At 34.8% G+C, this 23730-nt stretch overlaps 1 protein-coding gene across 2 annotated transcripts in view; it reads right to left on the reverse strand.

The window, feature by feature from the left end:
* Positions 1–23730, reverse strand: part of LOC120421982 (discoidin domain-containing receptor tyrosine kinase B) — a 527019-nt gene that overhangs the window by 89040 nt on the left and 414249 nt on the right. For both annotated transcript variants that reach the window (XM_039585292.2, XM_039585291.2), the window contains exons 9-11: positions 20601–20735; positions 18309–18526; positions 12788–12926 (exon numbers count right to left, since the gene is read on the reverse strand). In XM_039585292.2, the coding sequence (XP_039441226.1) occupies positions 12788–12926; positions 18309–18526; positions 20601–20735 (492 nt within the window). The remainder of the gene's footprint in view (positions 1–12787; positions 12927–18308; positions 18527–20600; positions 20736–23730) is intronic.

Consider the following 23730-nt stretch of genomic DNA (forward strand, 5'->3'; position numbering starts at 1 on the left):
TAAAGCCATCTATTAAAATCGCCATTTTGTGTGAATTTTTAATACTACTTTTTCCGCTACTGGTTGCATCGAATGCCAACTCTGGGTAGTGCCATGTGGCGCTTCACATTTTTCCCGGCGCGGTCACCAGCCGGAAAGTGACCAACACGGCCAACCTCCCCACATCCAACACACACACTCACAAAGTAATGTATTAAAATATTAAACGGTATTACCATAAATTTATATTAGCCGCGCTCTCTTTTCTTGCTGACGATGTCCACGTTAAAAATAAACCCATCCATCCCCGCTGTGGTGGCCAACCCTGAGCTCCCCCTCTCCCCCCCCAATTGGTTTTCCTCGTGGAAAAATCACCAAATGTGTCACCCTTTGCGAGCAAATGAGACCCACCGCACTGTGTCGTCCTGCCGCCGCCGCCGCCGCCGGCCAGGGCTATTATTACAGAGTTGGACAATAAAATTTTATGTTCGCCGGGGTAAATTGTCATTTTCAATTTCGCTCAATCGAAGGAAATGATAGCGTGGCGGCGGCTGGTGGAGTTGCATTTTCCAGAATGTGCGCGGTCGCCATGTCATCGGAGCTGCACAAGGGAAGAGAGTTGGAACTCCCTACCCGGAAGGGTAAGGACGATATTCTAGGTTCTTTTTTTATGGCGGCACTGAACATGGCATTGGCAATTTAACGGCCCATCGGGTAATGTCTGTTGACAAGAGTCAATTAGAGTTCCGTTTCCGTGGTGCAAGAACGTTATGGAGACGTTCGATTTTTACAGCTGGAGTTTAATTGATTCGAGGTACGGGAGAGTTTGGTCAATATTATTGGATCCGTGACTCATAAAAGTCCGCAAAACACGATCTAATCAAAATTTCTACGGATTCCTAAGTATCTCAAATTTCACTAAAATTTGAGCTCACAAGTCTCAAGTCTCTAAACTCTCGAAAGTTTCTAAAGCCGTCTAAGTCTCCATAATCTTAAAAGTCACCCCAGTTCTTTGAGTTTTCCATGTCTTGTCAGTCTCCAAAATTTTGGTAGTCACTAAAATCTTTTTTTTTCATAACTTATCTTTATTAGGTCCTATTAGGTACTGCGACCAGGTTGGGACTGTCTCTAAAATCTTGTTAGTCTACCAAATCTTGTGAGTCCTTCAAGTCTCGGAAGTCTTTCAAATTTAGAGTTTTCAGTCTTGTGTCTTGTTTCAAGTCTCATGATTATCCAAAGTCTTGAATGTCTCCCAAAATATTGAAAGATTCTAAAATTTAGAAAGCCATGTCATCATTGTGTCTTTGTGTCATTGTGTCTTGTTTTAAGTCTCATGATTAGAGGGTGACGAACCAGAATTCCCGGAAAAAAAATCCCGGGAAATCGACCATTTTTAGACCTCTCGATTCCCGGGAAATTTGGTCGAGACTCCCGAGAAATTTTATACTAACAAATATCGAACCAAAATCAATAATTCAATCAGAAAAATATTTGAAAAATTCGAAATGGTTTAGAACATTGGATGTTCAATTTTCGATTTTCAAAATGGAATAAACCAATGCTTCTCTAATCTTCTTATTGTAAAAGTGTAAATTTTAACTTTTAAAAATTCCAATAACTATAATTGAGAGTAACCAAAAATGTCGACCCCAAAATTTACCTTGAAACATTATTAGCAGTTACACACCAAGAATGAAATATTCATTATTTTTAAGAAGGAAAACCTTTTCTAGATAAGTCTTTTTTTTTTTATTCTAAGTAAGTCAATTTCGCTGTATCGAGGTAATTTCCTTTTTTGATGTCAATAAGTAATTTTGCGTTTTGCATATTAAATTATTTTGAGAATAACAATCAGGCATTCTTTGTAAAGTTAGTGTCTGCTAATTATGAACATTTACAGTTGATCTTAAGAAGGAAAAATCAACTTAAAGTTTTTACTTTGTGTCGATATTTATCATATTGCAAAAATACGATATTGCATAAATGGAAAATTATTACCTACAAAACATCTAATAACAGGTTCAACAACAAGTTGGTGCAACTTTTGAAAAATCACTCAGTGCGAATGAAGATTCGTAAACATTTTGAACTGCAATTTTGAGTCCCAAAAAGGCTCAAGGAACGATTTTTTATTTGTAGATTGAGGTAAAAAATCAAAATGAAGAAATAGTTCCTCAAAACAACGAGGTTACTTAGTTTAACATTTCATTGAATTAGTATGAATTAATTGTATCTGAATTCATTAAAAAGAAAAATTTAATTTTACTTTTCTTTTTAAGTTATTGACACTATAGGCTAGTTAAAAAAATTCCCGGGTCCCGGGAATTCCCGGGAAATGGCAAGACTCAACTCTCGATTCCCGGGAAATTGAAAATCTTGAGAGTCGTCACCCTCTACTCATGATTATCCAAAGTCTTGAATGTGTGTGTGTGTGTGTGTGTGTGTGTGCAACCAACCAAACGGGACCACGCGGTCGCTTCTTACAAATTGAGTTGTTTCCATGTATTTTTAGCTCTCATTCTATACATGCAAATAACTCGCATAGGCATTTGGAAGGTGTTAGCTCTGCCGAGCTTCGGTGACCCATTTCTACGCTGGCTAGCCGAGCGCGAGGTACTTCAGCTTTGTCGACAAGCCCCGCCCTGAAGAACGTTTGGACCAATCCGGATTCAAACGTTATTTAGAACTTCCGAACCCTTGTCAAATGGACAAGGACCCAGCGCGTATATAGTTGATGGTGGTAATAGTATTCCGAATTCCAGTCATAGCTCACCAAGTCGCGATGGCCTAGTGGTTAGCATTTTTGCTTACCAATCCAAAGGACGGGGGATCGAACCCCGACTCGAGCGACTTTGATTTTTCGTACATGTTCAGAGTTTCAAGATTTATATTTCCTATATTTTCTCGTTGGGAGCAGATGGGAATCGAACCCAGGACCATTCGCTTACAAAGCGAACACCGTAACCAGTCAGCCACGGCCGCTCCTTCATGATTATCCAAAGTCTTGAATGTCTCCCAAAATATTGAAATATTCTAAAATTTAGAAAGCCTCCAAAATCTTGTACGTCTACCAAATCTTGGGAGTCTTCCAAGTCTTGTAAATCTTTCAAATCTTGAGTGTCTTCCAAGTCTTGAAGGTCTTGTGAGTCTCCAAAGTCTCGAAAGTCTCCCAAAATCACGAAAGTTTCCCATGTCTTGTAATTCTCCAAACTTGAGTGTCTTCCAAGTCTCGAAAGTCTTGTGAGTTTCCAAATCCTTAAATCTCTTTAAAAATCTTGAAAGTTTCTAATATTTTGAAAGTCTCCTAAATCTTGTACGTCTACCAAATCTTGGGAGTCTCCCAAGTCTTGTAAATCTTTCAAATCCTAAGTGTCTTCCAAGTCCCGAAAGTCTTGTGAGTCTCCAAAGTCTCAAAAGACTCCCAAATCTTGAAAGTTTCCACTATTTCAAAAGTCTCCAAAATCTTGTTAGTCTACCAAGCTTACAAAGCCTCCTAAAGTCTTGCAAGTCTCTCTCTATTCGCGGGTCCCTCAAATCTTTTGTGCCTTCCAAGTCTCCTAAGTCTTGTGAGTATTCTAAATCTTGAATGTCTCCAAGGCCTTGCGAGTCTCCAAATTTTGAAATCTTGTGTGTCTTCCAGTCTCTCAAGTCTTGTAAATCTTTCAATACTTGATAGTTTCCAAACTATTTAAAGTCTCCAACAATTTAAAAGTCTTAAAATGCATAAAAAACTTGACTCAAAGTTAATCATTTAAGTCTTATGAGTCAAATCTTGAGTCTTAAAACTCTCCAAATTTTTAAAGTCTCCAAAATCTTGTTATTCTACGCAGTACTGTAAGTTTTCCGTGTCTTGTGAGTAGGGCTAGCAATTTTTCTCGGCAAAAAAATCGAAATTTCGCGGCATGCCAATTACAAAACATTGGAATTTCACGGTACCCTAAAAACTGCTCAAAATAATTAAAAGAATGAGCTCTTTTAGCGTAAGTATAAACAGAAAATTGTTTTACAAGTAAGTACGGTAAACTGGGGTGACATTGATAGTCCGGGGTGACTTTGATAGGTTCAAATTCATAGCTCAACATTTTTGAGAATTTGTAGTATATTAGCACTAAGGGCTACCATATTATCGAACACATATGCAAAAATGTGACTGTTATATTGGATGTATCCAAATTAGTGGCCAAAACAAATGTCTATCAATGTTACCCCGGACTATCAATCTTACACCAGTTTACGGTAGCAGATAGATGACACAAATGATTAGTTTGAAAAAAATAATATTGGATTTATTTTGATTTTTTTTGAGAATTTTTGTCAGTTAAATTTATGATTCCGCAAAGTTAATTAGATAAGAAGTAGTAACAAAAAAGTTCTAAAACTAACAATTCATAAAACATTATTTGTTTTCCCAGGGTTGGTTGAATAGATTTTAGGCAAAACTCAAAAAAGCAGTTGATAATTGTGGAAAATTGTTAAACATTGCAAATGCTGCTCTTTTACAATATTTTTGGAATTTTGAGGATAAAATAAATTTTGCTGGCAATGTAGAATCAAATCGCGAAAAATCACTAGTCCTACTTGTGAGTATCCCAAGACTTCAAAAAGTTTCATGAATCTCCTAAGTCTTGAATCTACCAGGGTTTTAGAGTCTCCAAAGTCATGAAAGTTTTCAAAGTCTGTGTCTTTTTTTTTTTTTTTTTTTTTTTTTTGGGTTTTAAAGGTTTGTTTATTTAGACATAATTCGTGTTACAAAACTTTCCCTGCGCTTAACAAATGTTCAATAAGCTTCCAAAACAAAACCTAGCGTTTTTACGTTCATTCCACCTATGCTCTCTTATTTCTTTTTTCAACACGAATAGTGATGGTTCTGATACTCTCAAGTTGTAACTAATAGTTTTTACTGCAAGCCATAAAGCTGCTTTTTCTGAAATGCTTTTTTCGTCGAGTTCCAATTGAAGAATATCCTCTAAATCAACAACGTTCAATTTATAGCGATTTTGGACAATACGACTGCTCCACTCCCACACTTCCTTTGCTTTCGGGCACTCTTTTATTCTGTGTGCATTAGAGTCAATTCCACCACACTTGTCGCATACATTTGAAGTCAGATTACCAATATTGTAGCTCATTAGTTTCTCTTTGTTCGGTATTAAATCATTTACAAAATCATACATCTTTGCACGGTCTTTCATTTCAAGAAAATTTGCGCTACAATTTTTCCAGATTAAATCCCACTTTAAACTTACTTTGACTTCGACATCTGGAGATTTACTATCAAGTGAAACAAAATAGTTATAAAACAGTTTAACAGTATTGATATCAAAATTTTCAACCACCACCTTCCCTTCATTTAACCATTCTCTTGCGTTACGTGTAAGTTTTTGTTGTGAAACTAAATCTACCAAATAACTTTCATCTGTTGGAATGCCATGAACATTAAAATTACAAAAAATATTTTTAAGGAATAATGCCTTAGATTTTGCTTCCGGATCAACAAGCCTGAGACAGTCTTTCAAATCATGAAAGATTTTCAAATCTTCAAAGTCTCCCAAAATTTCGATTTTTTTCTTTGGAATTTGGAGAATCTCTCACTAAATTTTATCGAAGAAAATGATCAAATCTTGAGTGTTCCACCTTCGGCCCATTTACAGCCATTAATTTTCCGAACCAATTTACTCAAAACCTCAAAGTTCACGAATTTTACGACACATTTTTATCACACCACGTGCGTTTCACCACCTCTTAACATGCCTCAAAGTGATTGAAAATTGTTTTTTTTTCTCTCTCTCTCGTTCACCTGCATTATCGTGCGTTAATGTTTTACTGCACCTGTCAGATCACGAATGGGTTTTTTTTTTTTCAAGAAAAAAAAATACCGTCAACTCAACTCTACACCATAAAAGAAGAGTGGTTCTTCACTCCCTCTCGTTACCACGTGTGCACCTCACACCCACACTAACGGCGGCTCCTGCTGTTATCAGCTGGCACACGTGGAATGTGCGCCGGGGTGACACGGTCGTCGTCGCGAACAACGTTTATGATGGCGCTTGATGTGACTCTAATGGCGAATATCAAACGATGTTGCAGCGCGATTGGTCCCGTTGAAAACTGGTTGAAGTTTGTACAAACTTTTAAAAGTTATCTTAACGACTATATTTCTTTTCATTCTTCTTGATTTCAGAAATCAAGCAGGCATTTTTAAAAACTTAATTTTAATGTCAAAGGCCGGCTGCGAAGTTATGGAAAAGTTTGTAATGTTGTATATCGCAAGTAAAATTAAATAGCTCTTATCAAATTCAAAAAGATCACATTTCAACAGTACCAACCACTTAAGAGGGGGGGAGGGAGGTTAAAAAGGGGTCGAGTGTGAGTGGCTGTGGCGTGGTAACATAATCATCATCGTTTGTTGACTGCTTCCTCACACCCTCACTCACAAACACACTCGCAAAACCCAGTGACACACATCGACACACGTCGGAGATCACCATCGTTATCCTTGAAGGATACGGTTATATTCCATGTCCATTAGTGGCTGGTTGGTTGGATTCTTGTGACACATTCACCGCGATGTGAAAGATATACCTAGAAACACACTTGACGGTGAATAAGTTGAGTTGAGCTTTGGAGCTGGCGATGGAGGGATGTCTTTTATAATCTTAAGTGTTGCCGATGAAATTACAGCGCGCACGAGCTGAACGATAAAAGTACCACGTGGGATTATCCATCTTTGAATTGATTCACATTACACGGAATGACGATGAAGCTTTTATACATTGATACAATACTCCTAGATTAAATTTTCAAAAAGTCCTGTCTGCATATGAAACCCATGGCCAGCGATGGCATAATCATCATCAAAAGAAAATCTCTGGACGTTAACAATTCTGAAGGAGCATGGCTCTCCTCTCTCGTGCACGAAAAATCATCTTCTTGATTATTCGGCGGAACATCTTTTTCACTACTACACTTGCAAGTGTAACGTCACACGTCAAAAAATTACCGGTCAAATTTTGCAGATGGGCAATGTGTGTAAACAAAGTGAAATAAATATTATTAAGTGGTGCTGACAAGGAAATTCACTAAAAATCATCAGCAGATTGATTTTCTTGTAGAATTTTGGGAGCGATTTTCTTTTGCGTGATTTTCCTCCTCTCTTTTAAAACTGTCAAATATACTACATAGAGGGATGACATTGAAACGCTGAAAAGTTTTTTACAAAAAGAAAAAAACGAAATGTAATGTGAACGAACTGTTATGGAATCAAATTTCGAAAAGCGCTTTTAACAAATTTTGAAAAGTTTTAGAAATTAGTCAACTGAAATTACGTAAACATTGATAAATGGGGTTATTTTAATATTCCCAAATTGTAATAATTCCATCAATGAAAATGATTTTGAATAGGTAAACGGGATAGGATAACTCTTTGAACAAATTTTCCACTAAAATCCTTTGAAATTGGTTTTTTCGATGTTTTAGCAATTATTTCAATGTCATGTTCAATAAATTTTATTTCTTAAATGTTTAAATATCAAAAGTGTAGCTTCATCTATTAAAAGAATAGTTCCAAAGAAATTAAGTTATCATTTTTTTTACATCGAATACGCTGGAACTGGAACGAACTTATCATTGAATTTGAATGTAGCTAAAATGTTTTGATGGGGAAAGTTAGTATAAGATGTCCCCTTGTTACGTAATAAAAGGATGATCCACCTTTTACAAAAGAGCAATTCTCTACCAAAACCGGAAATGGATTTTATTTGTATTTTTTGATTTGGCTCAAACTTTGTGGGGGCCTTCCCTATGACCCCCTCTCAGCAAATAATGGTCCGAATTGAAATGGTCACTTATTGTCACTATTTTTAAAAATTGAAAAACTGCAAATATTTCGCTAAAATCAAACTGGCTATATCTTGAAAACGGAGCTCTTTATCAAAAAATCTGTAAAGTACTTTTCGATTGCAAATACAATTTTGCATTAAAAAATAATTTCACACTTGTTTTTGCATGAAACTTCGATTTTTTCCAAAAATCACTATTTTTTCAAAAATTCATAACTCGGCAGCAGATTTTTTGACCATGTTTCTCTATGGCTCAAAAGTTTCGGATTTTTGTCCCCTAAAAAATATCAAAAAATCTCGAAAATCAAAAAATACGTTTTTTGGGAAATTGAGTTTTGGTGAAAAAAAAGTTGATTAAAAAATCTGCAAGTTTTTCCGTGTACCTTTTTTTTTCTCAAAAGTCCTCAACAATACCTACAACTTTGCCGAAGACACCAATTGATCAGAAAATTCACTCAAAAGTTACAGCTGTTAGAATATGCCATTTTTGTATGGGCAGCAGCCAAAATTGTATGGAGACTTGTATGTTTCAACCAATGACGCAAAATAGCTTATTTGGTCATAGGGAAGGCCTCCACAAAGTTTAAGTCAAATAAAAAAATACAAAAAATAAAAATGGTCGAAATCGGCCGATTTCGTAGGGAGTTGCTCAAAAGTATACACGACACCTTTCATGATAGTTTTCTTTCAAACCCCAGTGATTTTAACTATTGATTGGGGAGCCCAAAGTTTAGCTTAAAAGCAAGCAGTCGCAGCACAGAAATGAAAAAAAAAACATGGTGGTTAAAATCAGTAAACTTGACTTCTTCAAGGTTATTTTTAAATTTAGAAGCAAATAAGTTTAAATTTCAAAAAGGTACAAAGAATCAATTATTATTTTGTAAAAACTCTAGCTTTTTAATATTTTGAGAACGAAAGAAAAACATCTATATGTTGCTAACGATTCCTTTTTTCAAATGGCAAAAATCTAGCAAATTAAAATGAGATAAAAAGTAAGTTTTGGGAAAAAAACAAATAATTAAACTACTACAATCAACTAAGACACAAAGAGGAAAAAAATAGGAAAAGTTAGAATTTAGAATCGGAAAAAATAGTACAGTTATCCCACATATTCGGGACAGTTTACAGATCGGCCGATGGTAAAAAAAATCATAGAAAATTGATAGTCGTACATTATGTTTTGCTATTACCTTCATGTGGAAGCTTTTCTTGAGATCTTTCGATTGATGTATAGACCTGCTGCAGTTTTTACGATTTGGGTAATTCTCCGCCAACTCACACAGCAGTAGCCCCGACCCCACTTCGATTTTCGTGAAACTTTGTCCTAAGGGGTAACTTTTGTCCCTGATCACGAATCCGAGGTCCATTTTTTGATATCTCGTGACGGAGGGGCGGTACGACCCCTTCCATTTTTGAACATGTGAAAAAAGAGGTGTTTTTTCAATAATTTGCAGCCCGAAACGGTAATGAGATAGAAATTTGGTATCAAAGAGACTTTTATGTAAAATTAGACGCCCGATTTGATGGCGTACTCAGAATTTCGAAAAAACGTATTTTTCATCGAAAAAAACACTAAAAAAGTTTTAAAAACTCTCCCATTTTCCGTTACTCGACTGTAAAAAATGTTGGAATATGTCATTTTATGGGAAATTTAATGTGCTTTTTGAATCTACATTGACCCAGAAGGGTCATTTTTTCATTTAGAACAAAATTTTTCATTTTAAAATTTCGTGTTTTTTCTAATTTTGCAGGGTAATTTTTTATAGTGTAACAATGTTCTACAATGTTGTAAAGCAGACAACTAAAAATTTTGATATATAGACATAAGGGGTTTGCTTATAAACATCACGAGTTATCGTGATTTTACGAAAAAAAAGTTTTGAAAAAGTTGGTCGTCGTTGATCATGGCCATTCATGGTCACCCGCGACAGACACGGACGACGAAACAAAGAGAAACGCAAAAAGTAACTTTTTCAAAACTTTTTTTTCGTAAAATCGCGATAACTCGTGATGTTTATAAGCAAACCCCTTATGTCTATATATCAAAATTTTTGTAATTGTCTGTTTTACAACATTGTAGAACATTGTTACACTCTAAAAAATAACCCTGCAAAGTTAGAAAAAACACAAAATTTAAAATGAAAAATTTTGTTCAAAGTGTAAAAATGACCTTTATGGGTCAATGTTGATTTGAAAAGTACATGAAATTTCTCATAAAATGATATGTTCCAAAAAATTTTACAGTCGAGTAACGGAAAATGGGGGAATTTTCCAAACTTTTTTAGTGTTCTTTTCGATGAAAAATATGTTTTTTCGGAATTTTGATTACGCCATAAAATCGGGGGTCTAATTTTACATAAAAATCCCTTTGACACCAAATTTCTATCTCATCAACGTTTCAGGCTGCAAATTATTGAAAAACACCTCTTTTTTCGCATGTTCAAAAATGGAAGGGGTCATATCGCCCCTCCGTCACGAGATATAAAAAAAAACGGACCTCGGATTCGTGATCAGGGACAAAAGTTATCCCTTAGGACAAAGTTTCATGCAAATCGAAGAGGGGTCGGGGCAACTTTTCCCGATTCCGTGTGAGTTGGTTGAGAATTACCCATTTATATCAACTTTTTAAAGAAAACATTGACCCATGAAAACCACAAATTCGGAACACTTTTTTCTTGCGGATGTAAACAAACCTTGGTTCTCTCCAGGAGTACAGATTTTTAACAAAATAATGACTTCACACACTGAAATAAGTGAAACTCAAGCTTAGTGATGTTTTATACATGGTCTGATGACTTTTTGCCTTCCTCACTGAGGTAAGGCTATAATCCTGCTCTAAAAATGAACTTCGTATAAAAACGTCGTAGACCCACTCGACTCAGAATCGAAAACTGAACAAATGTCTGTGTGTATGTGTGTGTGTATGTATGTATGTGACCAACAAACTAGCTCATGTTTCTCGGCACTGGCTGAACCGATTTGACCCGAACTTGTTGCATTCGACTTGGTTTAGGGTCCCATAGATCGAGTTTTATACAGATTGAAGTTTCGATAGTAGTTCAAAAGTTATGTATAAAAATGTGTTTTCACATATATTTGGATCTTACTGAAATGTATGTAAACTATGTCCGGGTCCATCATCCGACCCATCGTTGGTTAGGTTATCAAAAGACCTTTCCAACGAGTTCAAAACATTGAAGATCTGGCAACCCTGTCTCGAGATATGGCCACTTAAGTGATATTGATGTACTTTTTTGAAGCCGGATCTCACTTAAATGTATGTAAACTATGTCCGGCTCCACTATCCGACCCATCGTTGGTTAGGTAATTGAAAGGCCTTTCCAATGAGTACAAAACATTGAAGATCTGGCAACTCTGTCTCGAGTTATGACCACTTAAGTGATATTTATGTACTTTTTTGAAGCCGGATCTCACTTAAATGTATGTAAACTATGTCCGGGTCCACTATCCGACCCGACGTTGGTTAGGTTATCAAAAGACCTTTCCAACGAGTGTAAAACATTGAAGATCTGGCAACCCTGTCTCGAGATATGGCCACTTAAGTGATATTGATATACTTTTTTGAAGCCGGATCTCACTTAAATGTATGTAAACTATGTCCGGATCCACCATCCGACCTATTGTTGGTTAGGTTATCAAAAGACCTTTCCAACGAGCCCAAAACAATGAAGATCTGACAACCCTGTCTCGAGATATGGCCACTTAAGTGATATCGATGTACTTTTTGGAAGCTGGATCTAAAAAATAGATGACACTTGTGTACAGCCATTGTTGTGAGGAAGGGTCCAACCACATAGGTGGATTAAGTTAGTTTTTTAACTAGAAATTATCACTTCGAGTAATCCTGATATTATTTAGTTGAATTCAGAATCTTTGCATAGCGAATTTGTATTTTTTGCAAATATTTCAACCACGTGGTAGCTGCCTGACATATGGCGTTGCGGTGTTCATCAAGTTTTCATAGCATGCTAAGGCAAATTTGATGCTTTTTGAGGGAAAACTGTTGATTCCGGAGACTTCGGATTGTTTGCCGATGCGCCAGGTCTAGGGACAACGAATCCATATGCTCTCTTGGGGAAAAGTGTTCTCCAGACCATTTCCCATAGGCCTGACCATACCAGAAGTTGGCGCGTGATTTTCCCAGGCCTGTAGGAGCGTTTGAACAAAAAGTTCCAATTTCCCATAGTAATTCCCATGTAAACTTTAACCCTGCTGCGCGCAGCCAGTTTACAACCAAATGAGCTGATATTTGGCAACGGGTGCCACGATATCTCAACACTGCCTACAACAAATCGGCATAAAATTTTGGTGAAGACTCGTTAAACCGATCCTGTGTGCATGACAAAGGCCGATTTCCAAAAAACTTTTTGTGTTTTTCATATAATAAATCGTCAGTTTTTGATTTTTGTATTTAAAAAAATAGGCAAAATTTCAAAATCGTGCTTCGTCATGCACACGGGATTTGTCTTGAGAGTCTACACCCCGATTTTCAGCCAATTTGGTCCATCCCATCTTGAGATATTGTTGCACCCGTAAATCAACTCGGTGTTTCGAGAAAAATGCTCAGAAAGTTTGACAGTCTGCTTTACGCAAGGCAAAGTGTTGAGCTTAAAAATCGTCTCTAACTCAGTTTAATCGTGTAATATCTTCATGAAACTTTCAGGAGTGATTGAAAATCATCTTTATACTGGATTCAATAAATTTTCTGTAATATGCACCTTTGTGATTTTCTACATGTATGTAACCCCTTAAAATGATTATAAAAAAACGTCAGCGGCGTTTAATAATTATTGTTACTTTGTTGGTTTTATTTATGAACCATAGTCCATGGATGGTAGTTTTCAATTTTGTTTGCTTTTCATTACACAACCCATCATCCTGTAACAATTTTGAACCAAATCCCTTCGAGCAAAACCGAACTAGGTATGTTCCCAAGCTGAAAGACTCACCTGTATAGTCGGGCGTAATGTGATGCCGCTGCATGTCGTTCATGGAGCACCCGCTGGCGGCGCTAGTGTACATGTTGACGTTGAACGGCTCATGGTACAGGCTGCTCTTATCAATCGACTCATTATCATCTATCGAGACCTGTGAAACAGATAGAAGAAAGGAGAGAGACGGGGAAGATGAGTCAAAGTTAGTCAAATGATGAGTAGGAGGACGACGACTCTGGGCAGCAAAAACCACAAACCAGATTATGTTCGTTTATGTCGATAACGATGATTGGCTGGATGTATCCAGGTTCAGGTTCGTCATCTCGTCCGTCAGGTTCTGAGTTCTATGTTGATAGTCAGGTTTCGAAGGACGGACAGGCAGCTGTCGATCTTCTTCAGTTACAGAGAGCAGAGCTCGATGCAACGTACGGAATTAACGATGTTTTATCTAAATTATGATTCCGTGGTTTAGCCTATCGGGCCAGTTCTGTCTGTCTGGCAAAGTCAACGTCAACGTTCGTTTAGCACATCCCAAAACTGTTGGCAAAGCGGGGGAAATCGATTGCTGACAAACTCGTTCGAACCTCCCCCCCCCCCCACTTAAAACGCACCTACTTAAATGACCCTCGAGTGCCAGCCCTGATCAAAAAGCTGAAGTCCACCCACGCACGCAGGAAATGAGAACGAAACTGCTACTTCTGCAGCAGGCATATCAGGGCAGGGTGTCAGAGCAGTTGGACTGGCAGCCTTTGCTCTCACGAGAACGCAACAAACATCAAAGGGTAAACTCATTATGACGCTCGTTTGGCTCGCGAGCGCACATTTGAGATGATTTACGCTGCATTTCGCACTCACTTCATTCCCGCGCGGTTTCCAGGGAATGAAGAAAAGAGAGGCATTGAGGTGGTGACCCAATTTTAGTTAGGGTAGTTGAACATAGAATAACAGTTGATAGACAGTTTTACTACCTGCAGAATCGGAAATGATCAAAAAGCATAAAAGCACAAAAAAGCATAAAGGATCTGAAAAGCTTTAAAAGATTATTAAGCAACATAAAAAAAAGATATTCAAAAGAGATTCAAAAAAGATTCAAAAGAGATTCAAAAGAGATTCAAACGAGATTGAAAATAGATTATTAATCCCAATCAGCATCTCCTCACCCTAGCAATGATTTTGCGTGGGATAAACTGTTAGAAAAGCAAAAAAAACTCCTTCCAGAGATTCACTCCACAAAGCCCAACCTGCGATCGTCGCCGCAGTCCCGTTCACTGACAGAACCCTTCCGCGCGGCACTAAACCTGTCACTATTGGCCACAACGTCGATGTTTCAATGGAGACGTCTCGTCGGTGCCGTTTTGCGGAAACGGCACGATTTATGGCAGATAATGACGGTTGACTTGTGAAGACTTGGGCTGTTCTTGAACACTGCTGGCTGATTAGTTGATGATGAGTTATGTGAAGCAATGCATCATCTTATTTCAGGAAACGTAGACTGATGCGATGCAGATGGTTTGTTTATTGTGTTTTTCGCAGTGCATTTTTGAATAAATTGACTCATTTTTGTTGAAGTTTCCGGAGTATTTGAAGAAATTCATCAGCCATGTAATTGTCTTACTAGTTCAAACAATGCATTTAAAACAAACTTTTTTTTATATGGAAGGACTTGTTCTCAACCATTCAACACTTGAAGAAATATTGTACCTAATCTAATTAAATCAAATCTACCCTAAACTAATCTAATTTTATTCAAGGTAGTCTAATCTAAATCTAGCAAAATTATTCAAATTTAATCTAATCTCATGTAATTTAATCTAATTCAATCTAATCTAATCTAATCTAATCTAATCTAATCCAATCTAATATAATCTAATCTAATCTAATCTGATCTAATCCAATCTAATCTAATCTAATCTAATCTAATCTAATCTAATCTAATCTAATCTAATCTAATCTAATCTAATCTAATCTAATCTAATCCAATCTAATCTAATCTAATCTAATCTAATCTAATCTAATCTAATCTAATCTAATCTAATCTAATCTAATCTAATCTAATCTAATCTAATCTAATCTAATCTAATCTAATCTAATCTAATCTAATCTAATCTAATCTAATCTAATCTAATCTAATCTAATCTAATCTAATCTAATCTAATCTAATCTAATCTAATCTAATCAAATCCAATCTAATCTAATCTAATCTAATCTAATCTAATCTAATCTAATCTAATCTAATCTAATCTAATCTAATCTAATCTAATCTAATCTAATCTAATCTAATCTAATCTAATCTAATCTAATCTAATCTAATCTAATCTAATCTAATCTAATCTAATCTAATCTAATCTAATCTAATCTAATCTAATCTAATCTAATCTAATCTAATCTAATCTAATCTATTCTAATCTAATCTAATCTAATCTAATCTAATCTAATCTAATCTAATCTAATCTAATCTAATCTAATCTAATCTAATCTAATCTAATCTAATCTAATCTAATCTAATCTAATCTAATCTAATCTAATCTAATCTAATCTAATCTAATCTAATCTAATCTAATCTAATCTAATCTAATCTAATCTAATCTAATCTAATCTAATCTAATCTAATCTAATCTAATCTAATCTAATCTAATCTAATCTAATCTAATCTAATCTAATCTAATCTAATCTAATCTAATCTAATCTAATCTAATCTAATCTAATCTAATCTAATCTAATCTATCTAATCTAATCTAATCTAATCTAATCTAATCTAATCTAATCTAATCTAATCTAATCTAATCTAATCTAATCTAATCTAATCTAATCTAATCTAATCTAATCTAATCTAATCTAATCTAATCTAATCTAATCTAATCTAATCTAATCTAATCTAATCTAATCTAATCTAATCTAATCTAATCTAATCTAATCTAATCTAATCTAATCTAATCTAATCTAATCTAATCTAATCTAATCTAATCTAATCTAATCTAATCTAATCTAATCTAATCTAATCTAATCTAATCTAATCTAATCTAATCTAATCTAATCTAATCTAATCTAATCTAATCTAATCTAATCTAATCTAATCTAATCTAATCTAATCTAATCTAATCTAATCTAATCTAATCTAATCTAATCTAATCTAATCTAATCTAATCTAATCTAATCTAATCTAATCTAATCTAATCTAATCTAATCTAATCTAATCTAATCTAATCTAATCTAATCTAATCTAATCTAATCTAATCTAATCTAATCTAATCTAATCTAATCTAATCTAATCTAATCTAATCTAATCTAATCTAATCTAATCTAATCTAATCTAATCTAATCTAATCTAATCTAATCTAATCTAATCTAATCTAATCTAATCTAATCTAATCTAATCTAATCTAATCTAATCTAATCTAATCTAATCTAATCTAATCTAATCTAATCTAATCTAATCTAATCTAATCTAATCTAATCTAATCTAATCTAATCTAATCTAATCTTACTAAACTGTTTTGAAATAGTCCACCAAAATATTAAATCAAATTGTAAAATGAAACGCGATTTAAAAAATACTTCCTCAAACAATAAGGCTGGTACAAATATTTTTAAAAGTTTATGTCACCCCCCCCCCCCTCCCTTCAAATTTGGCCCGAAAAATCAGGGGGCAAAAAAAATATTTTTACAATAAACTTCAATATTTCAATGAAAATTCAAGTGCAACCAGCTGAAATCAAATTAAAATACATTCTTCTGCGTTTAAAATCATTTTTAGCATGTTTGGGTTTATTAAAAAATCTTAAGATTTTTTGAAAATTTTCGATGCAAAATCTTTTTTATCAATACAATTTTTGTTTTTGTCAGATCTTAGATTTTTTGAAAACTAATGATTGCAAAACAACTGAACTAGTGTAAAATGCATTTTAAAACACTTTTTTCATTTAAATGTGAAGACTATGGCTTGTTATTTAAATTTTTATATATTTTTTTATTTTTTTGCACCCTCCCTTGACCTCGGCCAGGGCCGAGGGACAAAAACTTTTTTAAATGTTTGCATCGGCCTAAGGAGTATACCATTTTTTTAAGGCCGTTGCGAATATTTTTCAAAGTTTATGTTGCCCACCTCCCCCCCTTCAAAATTAATCTAAAAATCAGGGGCAAAAAAATATTTTTCCAAAAAAAAATTCAAAATTTCCATGAAAATAGAAGTCTAATCAACTGAAAACAATCTAAAATGCATTTTTCTGCATTGATAATCACATTTTGCATGTTTGGGCTTGTTTTAAAATATTTTGCATTTTTATGAAATTCCAATGTAGGGTAGGGTAGTCATCAATGAGACACTTTTGGTTTTCAACTTTCAACGATTTTTCTGATTTTTTCATCAGCATGTTTTAATGAGCTTTTAGTTGCATTATCATTCTTTTAATGTGTTCTAACATTGACAAAAATATGAGATCGATCCGACATCTACAGCCAGAGTTATTCAACTGTCTCATTGTAGACGCACTTGGCAGGAACAATGAGACAGGTGGGGAACAATGAGACACTCTACGAAAATCAACATTTTTCTAGCAAAACATCATGTTTTTGTATTGTTCCATTGCAGGTGACTTGCCTTGAACATTTTAGAGCAATTTTGCCAACATGAAACTTTTAATAACAAAAGTTACACTAAAAAGTATTTCAATTTTGTAAAATCCATATATTCATACCAAATAACTTTGTATTTTTGGTTTAATGAAGTTTAAACTCTATAAATATGCCAAAAATCACTTTTAATTCATGTTTTGAAAGATTTCCATCGATTTTGAAAAGTTTATTGAAGAAAAATCAAAGTGTCTCATTGTTACCCATGGGCTGAAATGAGTGGGGAACAATGAGACAGCCCTGGATTCTGAGTTTATTCTAAATTTTGGCCAAATCTAATGAAAGGACATTGTAGCCCAACTTAATCCCTATGGAACGTCGAAAGAAATTTGAAGAAATATTAGTTTTGGTGTAAATGGCAGCCTACGAGCGAAAAAGTAATTTTTGTCCATAATTTACTTTTACACCCCAGAATCAAACATTTATGAATTACTTTTCAAGGGAGCGTCCATAACCAAAGCCACTAATATGGCAGACGTGTATCCAGTAGACACACCTTTCCCCCAAATATGAGCCTGATTGGTTGAAACTACGACTTGTGAGAGCCATTTTATCATTGTTCCCCGTGTCTCATTGATGACTACTCTACCCTACAGCACCGCAAAAAATAAAATTTTCGTCAATACTTAGATATTTTGGAAACTAATGATGGCAAAACAACTGGACAGGTGTATCATCATACACCCCCCCCCCCCCCCTCGACTTTGGTCAAAGTCGAGGGACATAAACTTTAAAAAATATTTGCAACGGCCTAATTAGATTTAAAAGTTTTTAAGAACTTTGTTTGGCTGATTAATGGTTGTTTGGTAAATTTTTCAATCAATATTTAATAATATTGTCAAACTGTGTCTTCGTCACGCGTTAAACAAGTCCAGCAAATTTCTCACAAAATCACCTTCAAACTCACCTTAAAGTTACTGTTGAGCCGCTTGTCGATGCCCAGACTGTCGGTATGCAGATTGTGCTGCAACGCGTCCAGCACCGCCGCCGTCCGCGTTCGCTTGTTCCGCGCCACGATGAACATGATGATGGCGATCAGCAGCAGGATGATGGTGGTCAGCACGGCGATGATGACACCGACAAAGTGCGGCTCCGGTTCCTGATCGATCGGCTTCGGCGAAATTACTGCAAGAAGGAGTACGGAGAAAAGGGAAGACAACGGTTATTCTTGATGGGATCGACCGGGTTGGAGCGTGATTGAAATTAATTTAAATTGCTAATAACCGTTAATATCGATGAATACTTAGCAGGCAAAATAAGTGAAACCGTTTCCCTCCGTGCCCGGAACGGAAGGCAGATTCTCGCACTTGAAGTGACAACAAGCAGCTTATGTCGGACGGGGGAATATTGCTCCTCCTTTTGCTGTTGGAGTTATGCCAACGAGTCAGGTGCATGATAGTTTTAAATATCATCCAAGGATATTTTTCATCCAACAAGCACCTCCTGCCAACTTCAGGAAGGTTGAAGCCTTCGTCGGGTTTCGTTTCATTATTGATTGGAAATGTTTACTGCGCTGCCCTCTCATGTTACGTTCTGTTGCTCTCAGGAACGATGAGCTTGCATCATGTCCCTCCTAAGGCTTTAATGAATCGTTCATCAACTAGAGAGAGGGCAAGCTATCCCTGTTCCTGGAAACAGGTTGACCAACCTGCACATTTTGCACATAGTTTTAGACTGCAGTTCGATCTTCTCGTTCCGGGGTTGGCGAAGTGCAAAGTATGTGATAATTTGAATAATTGATGATGTGCATAATAAATGCAAATTAGTGTAAGATATTTGATCTTTGCGCCGTCCAGACTACCGGACAGAGAGCACTGACTCTGGCCAGCAGAACGCCAGGGCCAACTCTCCGGGGACCCACTTTGCGGCCAATGACTTCAAAAGGGGTAGTTAAATTGCAATTATTATACTGTCAATATTTAGTCATCCAGGCGGTGAATATTTGATTGATGAAAGTGTTGCTGTGAAGGAGCAGGAACTGTACTGGCTTAAGTTATGCTAATAAACTTGGGGCCATAGGGGAGATTCAAAAGATTCAAAAGATTCAAAAGATTCAAAAGATTCAAAAGATTCAAAAGATTCAAAAGATTCAGAGATTCAAAAGATTCAAAAGATTCAAAAGATTCAAAAGATTCAAAAGATTAAAAAAATTCAAAAGATTCAAAAGATTCAAAAGATTCAAAAGATTCAAAAGATTCAAAAGATTCAAAAGATTCAAAAGATTCAAAAGATTCAAAAGATTCAAAAGATTCAAAAGATTCAAAAGATTCAAAAGATTCAAAAGATAAAAAAGATTCAAAAGATTTCAATGATTCAAACGTTTGTTTCTTTTTTTTCGTAAATGTCTTTTTGTCTTTTTGTCTTTTTGTCTTTTTGTCTTTTTGTCTTTTTGTCTTTTTGTCTTTTTGTCTTTTTGTCTTTTTGTCTTTTTGTCTTTTTGTCTTTTTGTCTTTTTGTCTTTTTGTCTTTTTGTCTTTTTGTCTTTTTGTCTTTTTGTCTTTTTGTCTTTTTGTCTTTTTGTCTTTTTGTCTTTTTTGTCTTTTTGTCTTTTTGTCTTTTGTCTTTTTGTCTTTTTGTCTTTTTGTCTTTTTGTCTTTTTGTCTTTTTGTCTTTTTGTCTTTTTGTCTTTTTGTCTTTTTGTCTTTTTGTCTTTTTGTCTTTTTGTCTTTTTGTCTGTTTGTCTTTTTGTCTTTTTGTCTTTTTGTCTTTTTGTCTTTTTGTCTTTTTGTCTTTTTGTCTTTTTGTCTTTTTGTCTTTTTGTCTTTTTGTCTTTTTGTCTTTTTGTCTTTTTGTCTTTTTGTCTTTTTGTCTTTTTGTCTTTTTGTCTTTTTGTCTTTTTGTCTTTTTGTCTTTTTGTCTTTTTGTCTTTTTGTCTTTTTGTCTTTTTGTCTTTTTGTCTTTTTGTCTTTTTGTCTTTTTGTCTTTTTGTCTTTTTGTCTTTTTGTCTTTTTGTCTTTTTGTCTTTTTGTCTTTTTGTCTTTTTGTCTTTTTGTCTTTTTGTCTTTTTGTCTTTTTGTCTTTTTGTCTTTTTGTCTTTTTGTCTTTTTCAATTAAACATATCTTCAATACTATTTTAAATCTTTGTGATATTCAAGTCTCCAGTTGTCTTTATTTTTGTTCGTATTCTTCCAAGAAAAAAGTATTTCATCTTTCAAACATCAAAGAGCACCCCCAAAACGAGTCATCTCGCTACACTTACTCTGTGTCACGTGGTTCCGCTCGCCCTTGTTGGCCGTCTGAACTTCATCTCGTTGCAGCGGATATTCGATAGAATTTTCCTGCGAGATTGAATTTCCGTTCACTTCCTCGTCCGAGAAGTTGCCCATCACCGGAGCTGCAAGTAGAAACGAGAGAAAATTTTAGAAAATATGGTTAATTTACCCAGCGTGGACAGTTTCGGTCCGTCGCCTCCCCCTCGTGGCTTGTGCGAGATGCCACTTCCGGTTGATGCTACTGCTAATTGAGTCTCGGTGAAAACCACAAACTCAAACGGGCCGTAAAAGTCAAATGGTAAACAAACATGCTTACAGCCCCACAGTGCCAGTTGTGAGTTATGGGTTTTGCTGTGTGAAATATCTCCAAGCACCATTGAAAACGCGCGAAAATGCAACCAGACAGTTCAGTTCAGTGCGAAAAACGCTGCGGTCGGTCCCCGTTAATTATTTGAACCATCGCGAACTGTTCAACACTTCATCATCTCTTTCTCTCTCGTGATGTTTAAGCAGAGTTTTAACGGAAAACGTGTGTTGTTGGTGTGTGGTTTCCTTCGAAATTTGTTTATTTTGCCGCATGGTTAATTTTTCAAACGGTTTTTTGCATTTCTATTTATCTTCCCATTGCAACCATCTTGAAGTAATTGCGTTTGATGATTTGTTGGTTGATCGTTAATATTTTCAAAACTGTCTTAATTTTTTTTGTTTTTTGAATTGAGAAGAATAAGGATAACTTGAGTTTTAAATTACAAAAAAAAAATTGATCATCCCTGATTTTTAAAGACCATCCCCGAGATACAAATATTAATTGCTGGGCCATTTTTCGCAGATGTACACCACTAAACAGCCTGGTCGTGTGCCAGTCAAGCCTTTAGGCAGAGCAACACAACACCATCTTGCCATCTAGTCGGCATTGGCTGGGAAGCGCCAAGCCAGCAGCGGGAAAATCCTTTCTTTGCATTTTTTTTTTTGTTCGTTCCACGTGTGTGTGATGTGACAGTTTTCCATAATTTACAATGTTTAATTTATTCACGTGTTTGTGTATGAGCGAGCGTGTCAAAGCAAACCATGGTTTTCGGGATGATTAATGGACGGGGTTCATTGGAATAAAGAAAGTGAGGTTGAAGGAGATTCTTCTGAGTTTAAAAATGGTTTAAAATGTTTGGATGGAAAAAAGTAAAAATAAATATATTCATTTATGATGTATTTTTTTAATTTAGGTCAGGGGTGCCCAACCTTTTGGCCCTGCGGGCCAGTTCTGATTTTTCTGAAGCAGTGGCGGGCTGGAACTAATGTTTGATAATAGTTCAAAATGTAAAAAAAAATCTTAACATTATTTTCATCAGATCCTTTTAAAATTAGCAAAAAAAACAAGTGTTGCAAATAAGATTAATTTATTTGGATAATAAGATATTTTTTTTAATGTGTTTTTTGATTCATTTGATTAATAATGAAAAATATATTTAAAAAAAATCAATCAGGCATCATTATAATTTATTTAAACGAAATTTGGCTTCAAATCTTCTTTACAAAAATAACAATTCTTACGTTATTGTGCACTTTTATGCAACTATCTTCTTCGAATTTCTTCAAACGTTTGAAGCTTATTTTTAAAAACATTTTTTGGCTGAATTTCTTGACTCATTTTGAGACATTTTTCAATAATTCAAAAATATTTGCTGCGAACTTTGTTATCTGTATAATTAATTTGCTTTTTAAGCTTTTTCCTAACAATTTTTTTACTGAAATAATTTTCTAGTTTTCTGAAAACTACATTATTTTTTGCTTACTCATTTATTTAAAAAAACAATTTGAATAAAATGCCTCAAAACAGAAAAAAACTAAAATTTTAAGTAAAAACATTCAAAATAGTATGAAATCAATAGTAGAATTATTCTTTCAACAATCCAGGTTTTTTATCGTATGTTTCACAATTTTACGAAATTGATAATTATATTTTCTTCTCCCAGGTTTCAGTTTAATCCTGAAAACATCAATATAGAAATGATAAAAATTTAATTCAAACATAAAGATTTTTTTAATTTTAAACAAAAACATTGCTATAGCTAAAAAATCTAAATTCTTTCATTTAATTTTTAGTTAAAATATGTAAAAATTTGATCTAAAGCTTATTTTTTAAAATAAAGATTCTTTATTTATTTTTCGAATATTCATTAACAGCCTTAAAGGCCAGTCATAGAATTATTTTGAAATGCCGTCGCGGGCCGGACGTTGGGCAGGCCTGATTTAGATAATCCGATGATACCTTTTTAAATGTTCTTGTATGTTTATTTCTCGACAAAAAAAACTTCAGAAAAGCTAAATTTTAAAAAAATATTTTTTTAACAGTTTGAAAATGGGTCATTCCTTCCCAAGTGACCACGCGTCCAACATCGACCTTCACCAAATCTGCTCATATTTGGCATGGGAGTTGTTTTTGCCCCAAAAACAAAGAATCCCAAGTTTGGTGACATTTGGTCCACCCCCGCGCCCGTAGCACCCCCCTCTTTTTCTGTGATTTTTGAAAAACCTCATTTTTGAAATACATTTTTCTAAGAGAAAAGTTTACAAAAAGTCAACTTTTGGGTATGCAAATTTGAAGATTTTTTGACGTAGAATCGAATGGCGTACTCAAAATTTACGTACAGTGTTGCCAGATATGAACATTTTGCGATTTAAGTTTTAAAATGCATTTTTAACCCTTTGTACGAGCACTTACGGGAAAACTGACAATTGCAATCGATTGCTGAGAGTTTTTTTATATTAAATTCAATCAAAACCTCAGGGTAAATTGGATATTTCTTGAGATATCACATTTTTAAGTTGGAAAGCCCTGTATTGCATAGCAAATGTTTTACTTAACCATCAATTTTCAACAGTACATTGCGAGCATAGTAGGCCTTGAAATTTGAAGATTTTTTAAAATTTCGTAGCGGAAGTAAGTGAATGTGAAATTAAATGAAATTGAATTCATGTATGTAGCTAACCTGTAAATATGACCTCAATTGGTTAAGGTTTAGCGGGTCCTTTTTATTGTAACTTCAATCTATTTAGTATGAGGAATTTTCACTTCTTACATCTTCTTCGACAAAGTTTCCCAAAACGCTATCAAAGTTT

This window comes from Culex pipiens, chromosome 2 (genome assembly GCF_016801865.2).
Source record: "Culex pipiens pallens isolate TS chromosome 2, TS_CPP_V2, whole genome shotgun sequence".
Taxonomy (NCBI): domain Eukaryota; kingdom Metazoa; phylum Arthropoda; class Insecta; order Diptera; family Culicidae; genus Culex; species Culex pipiens.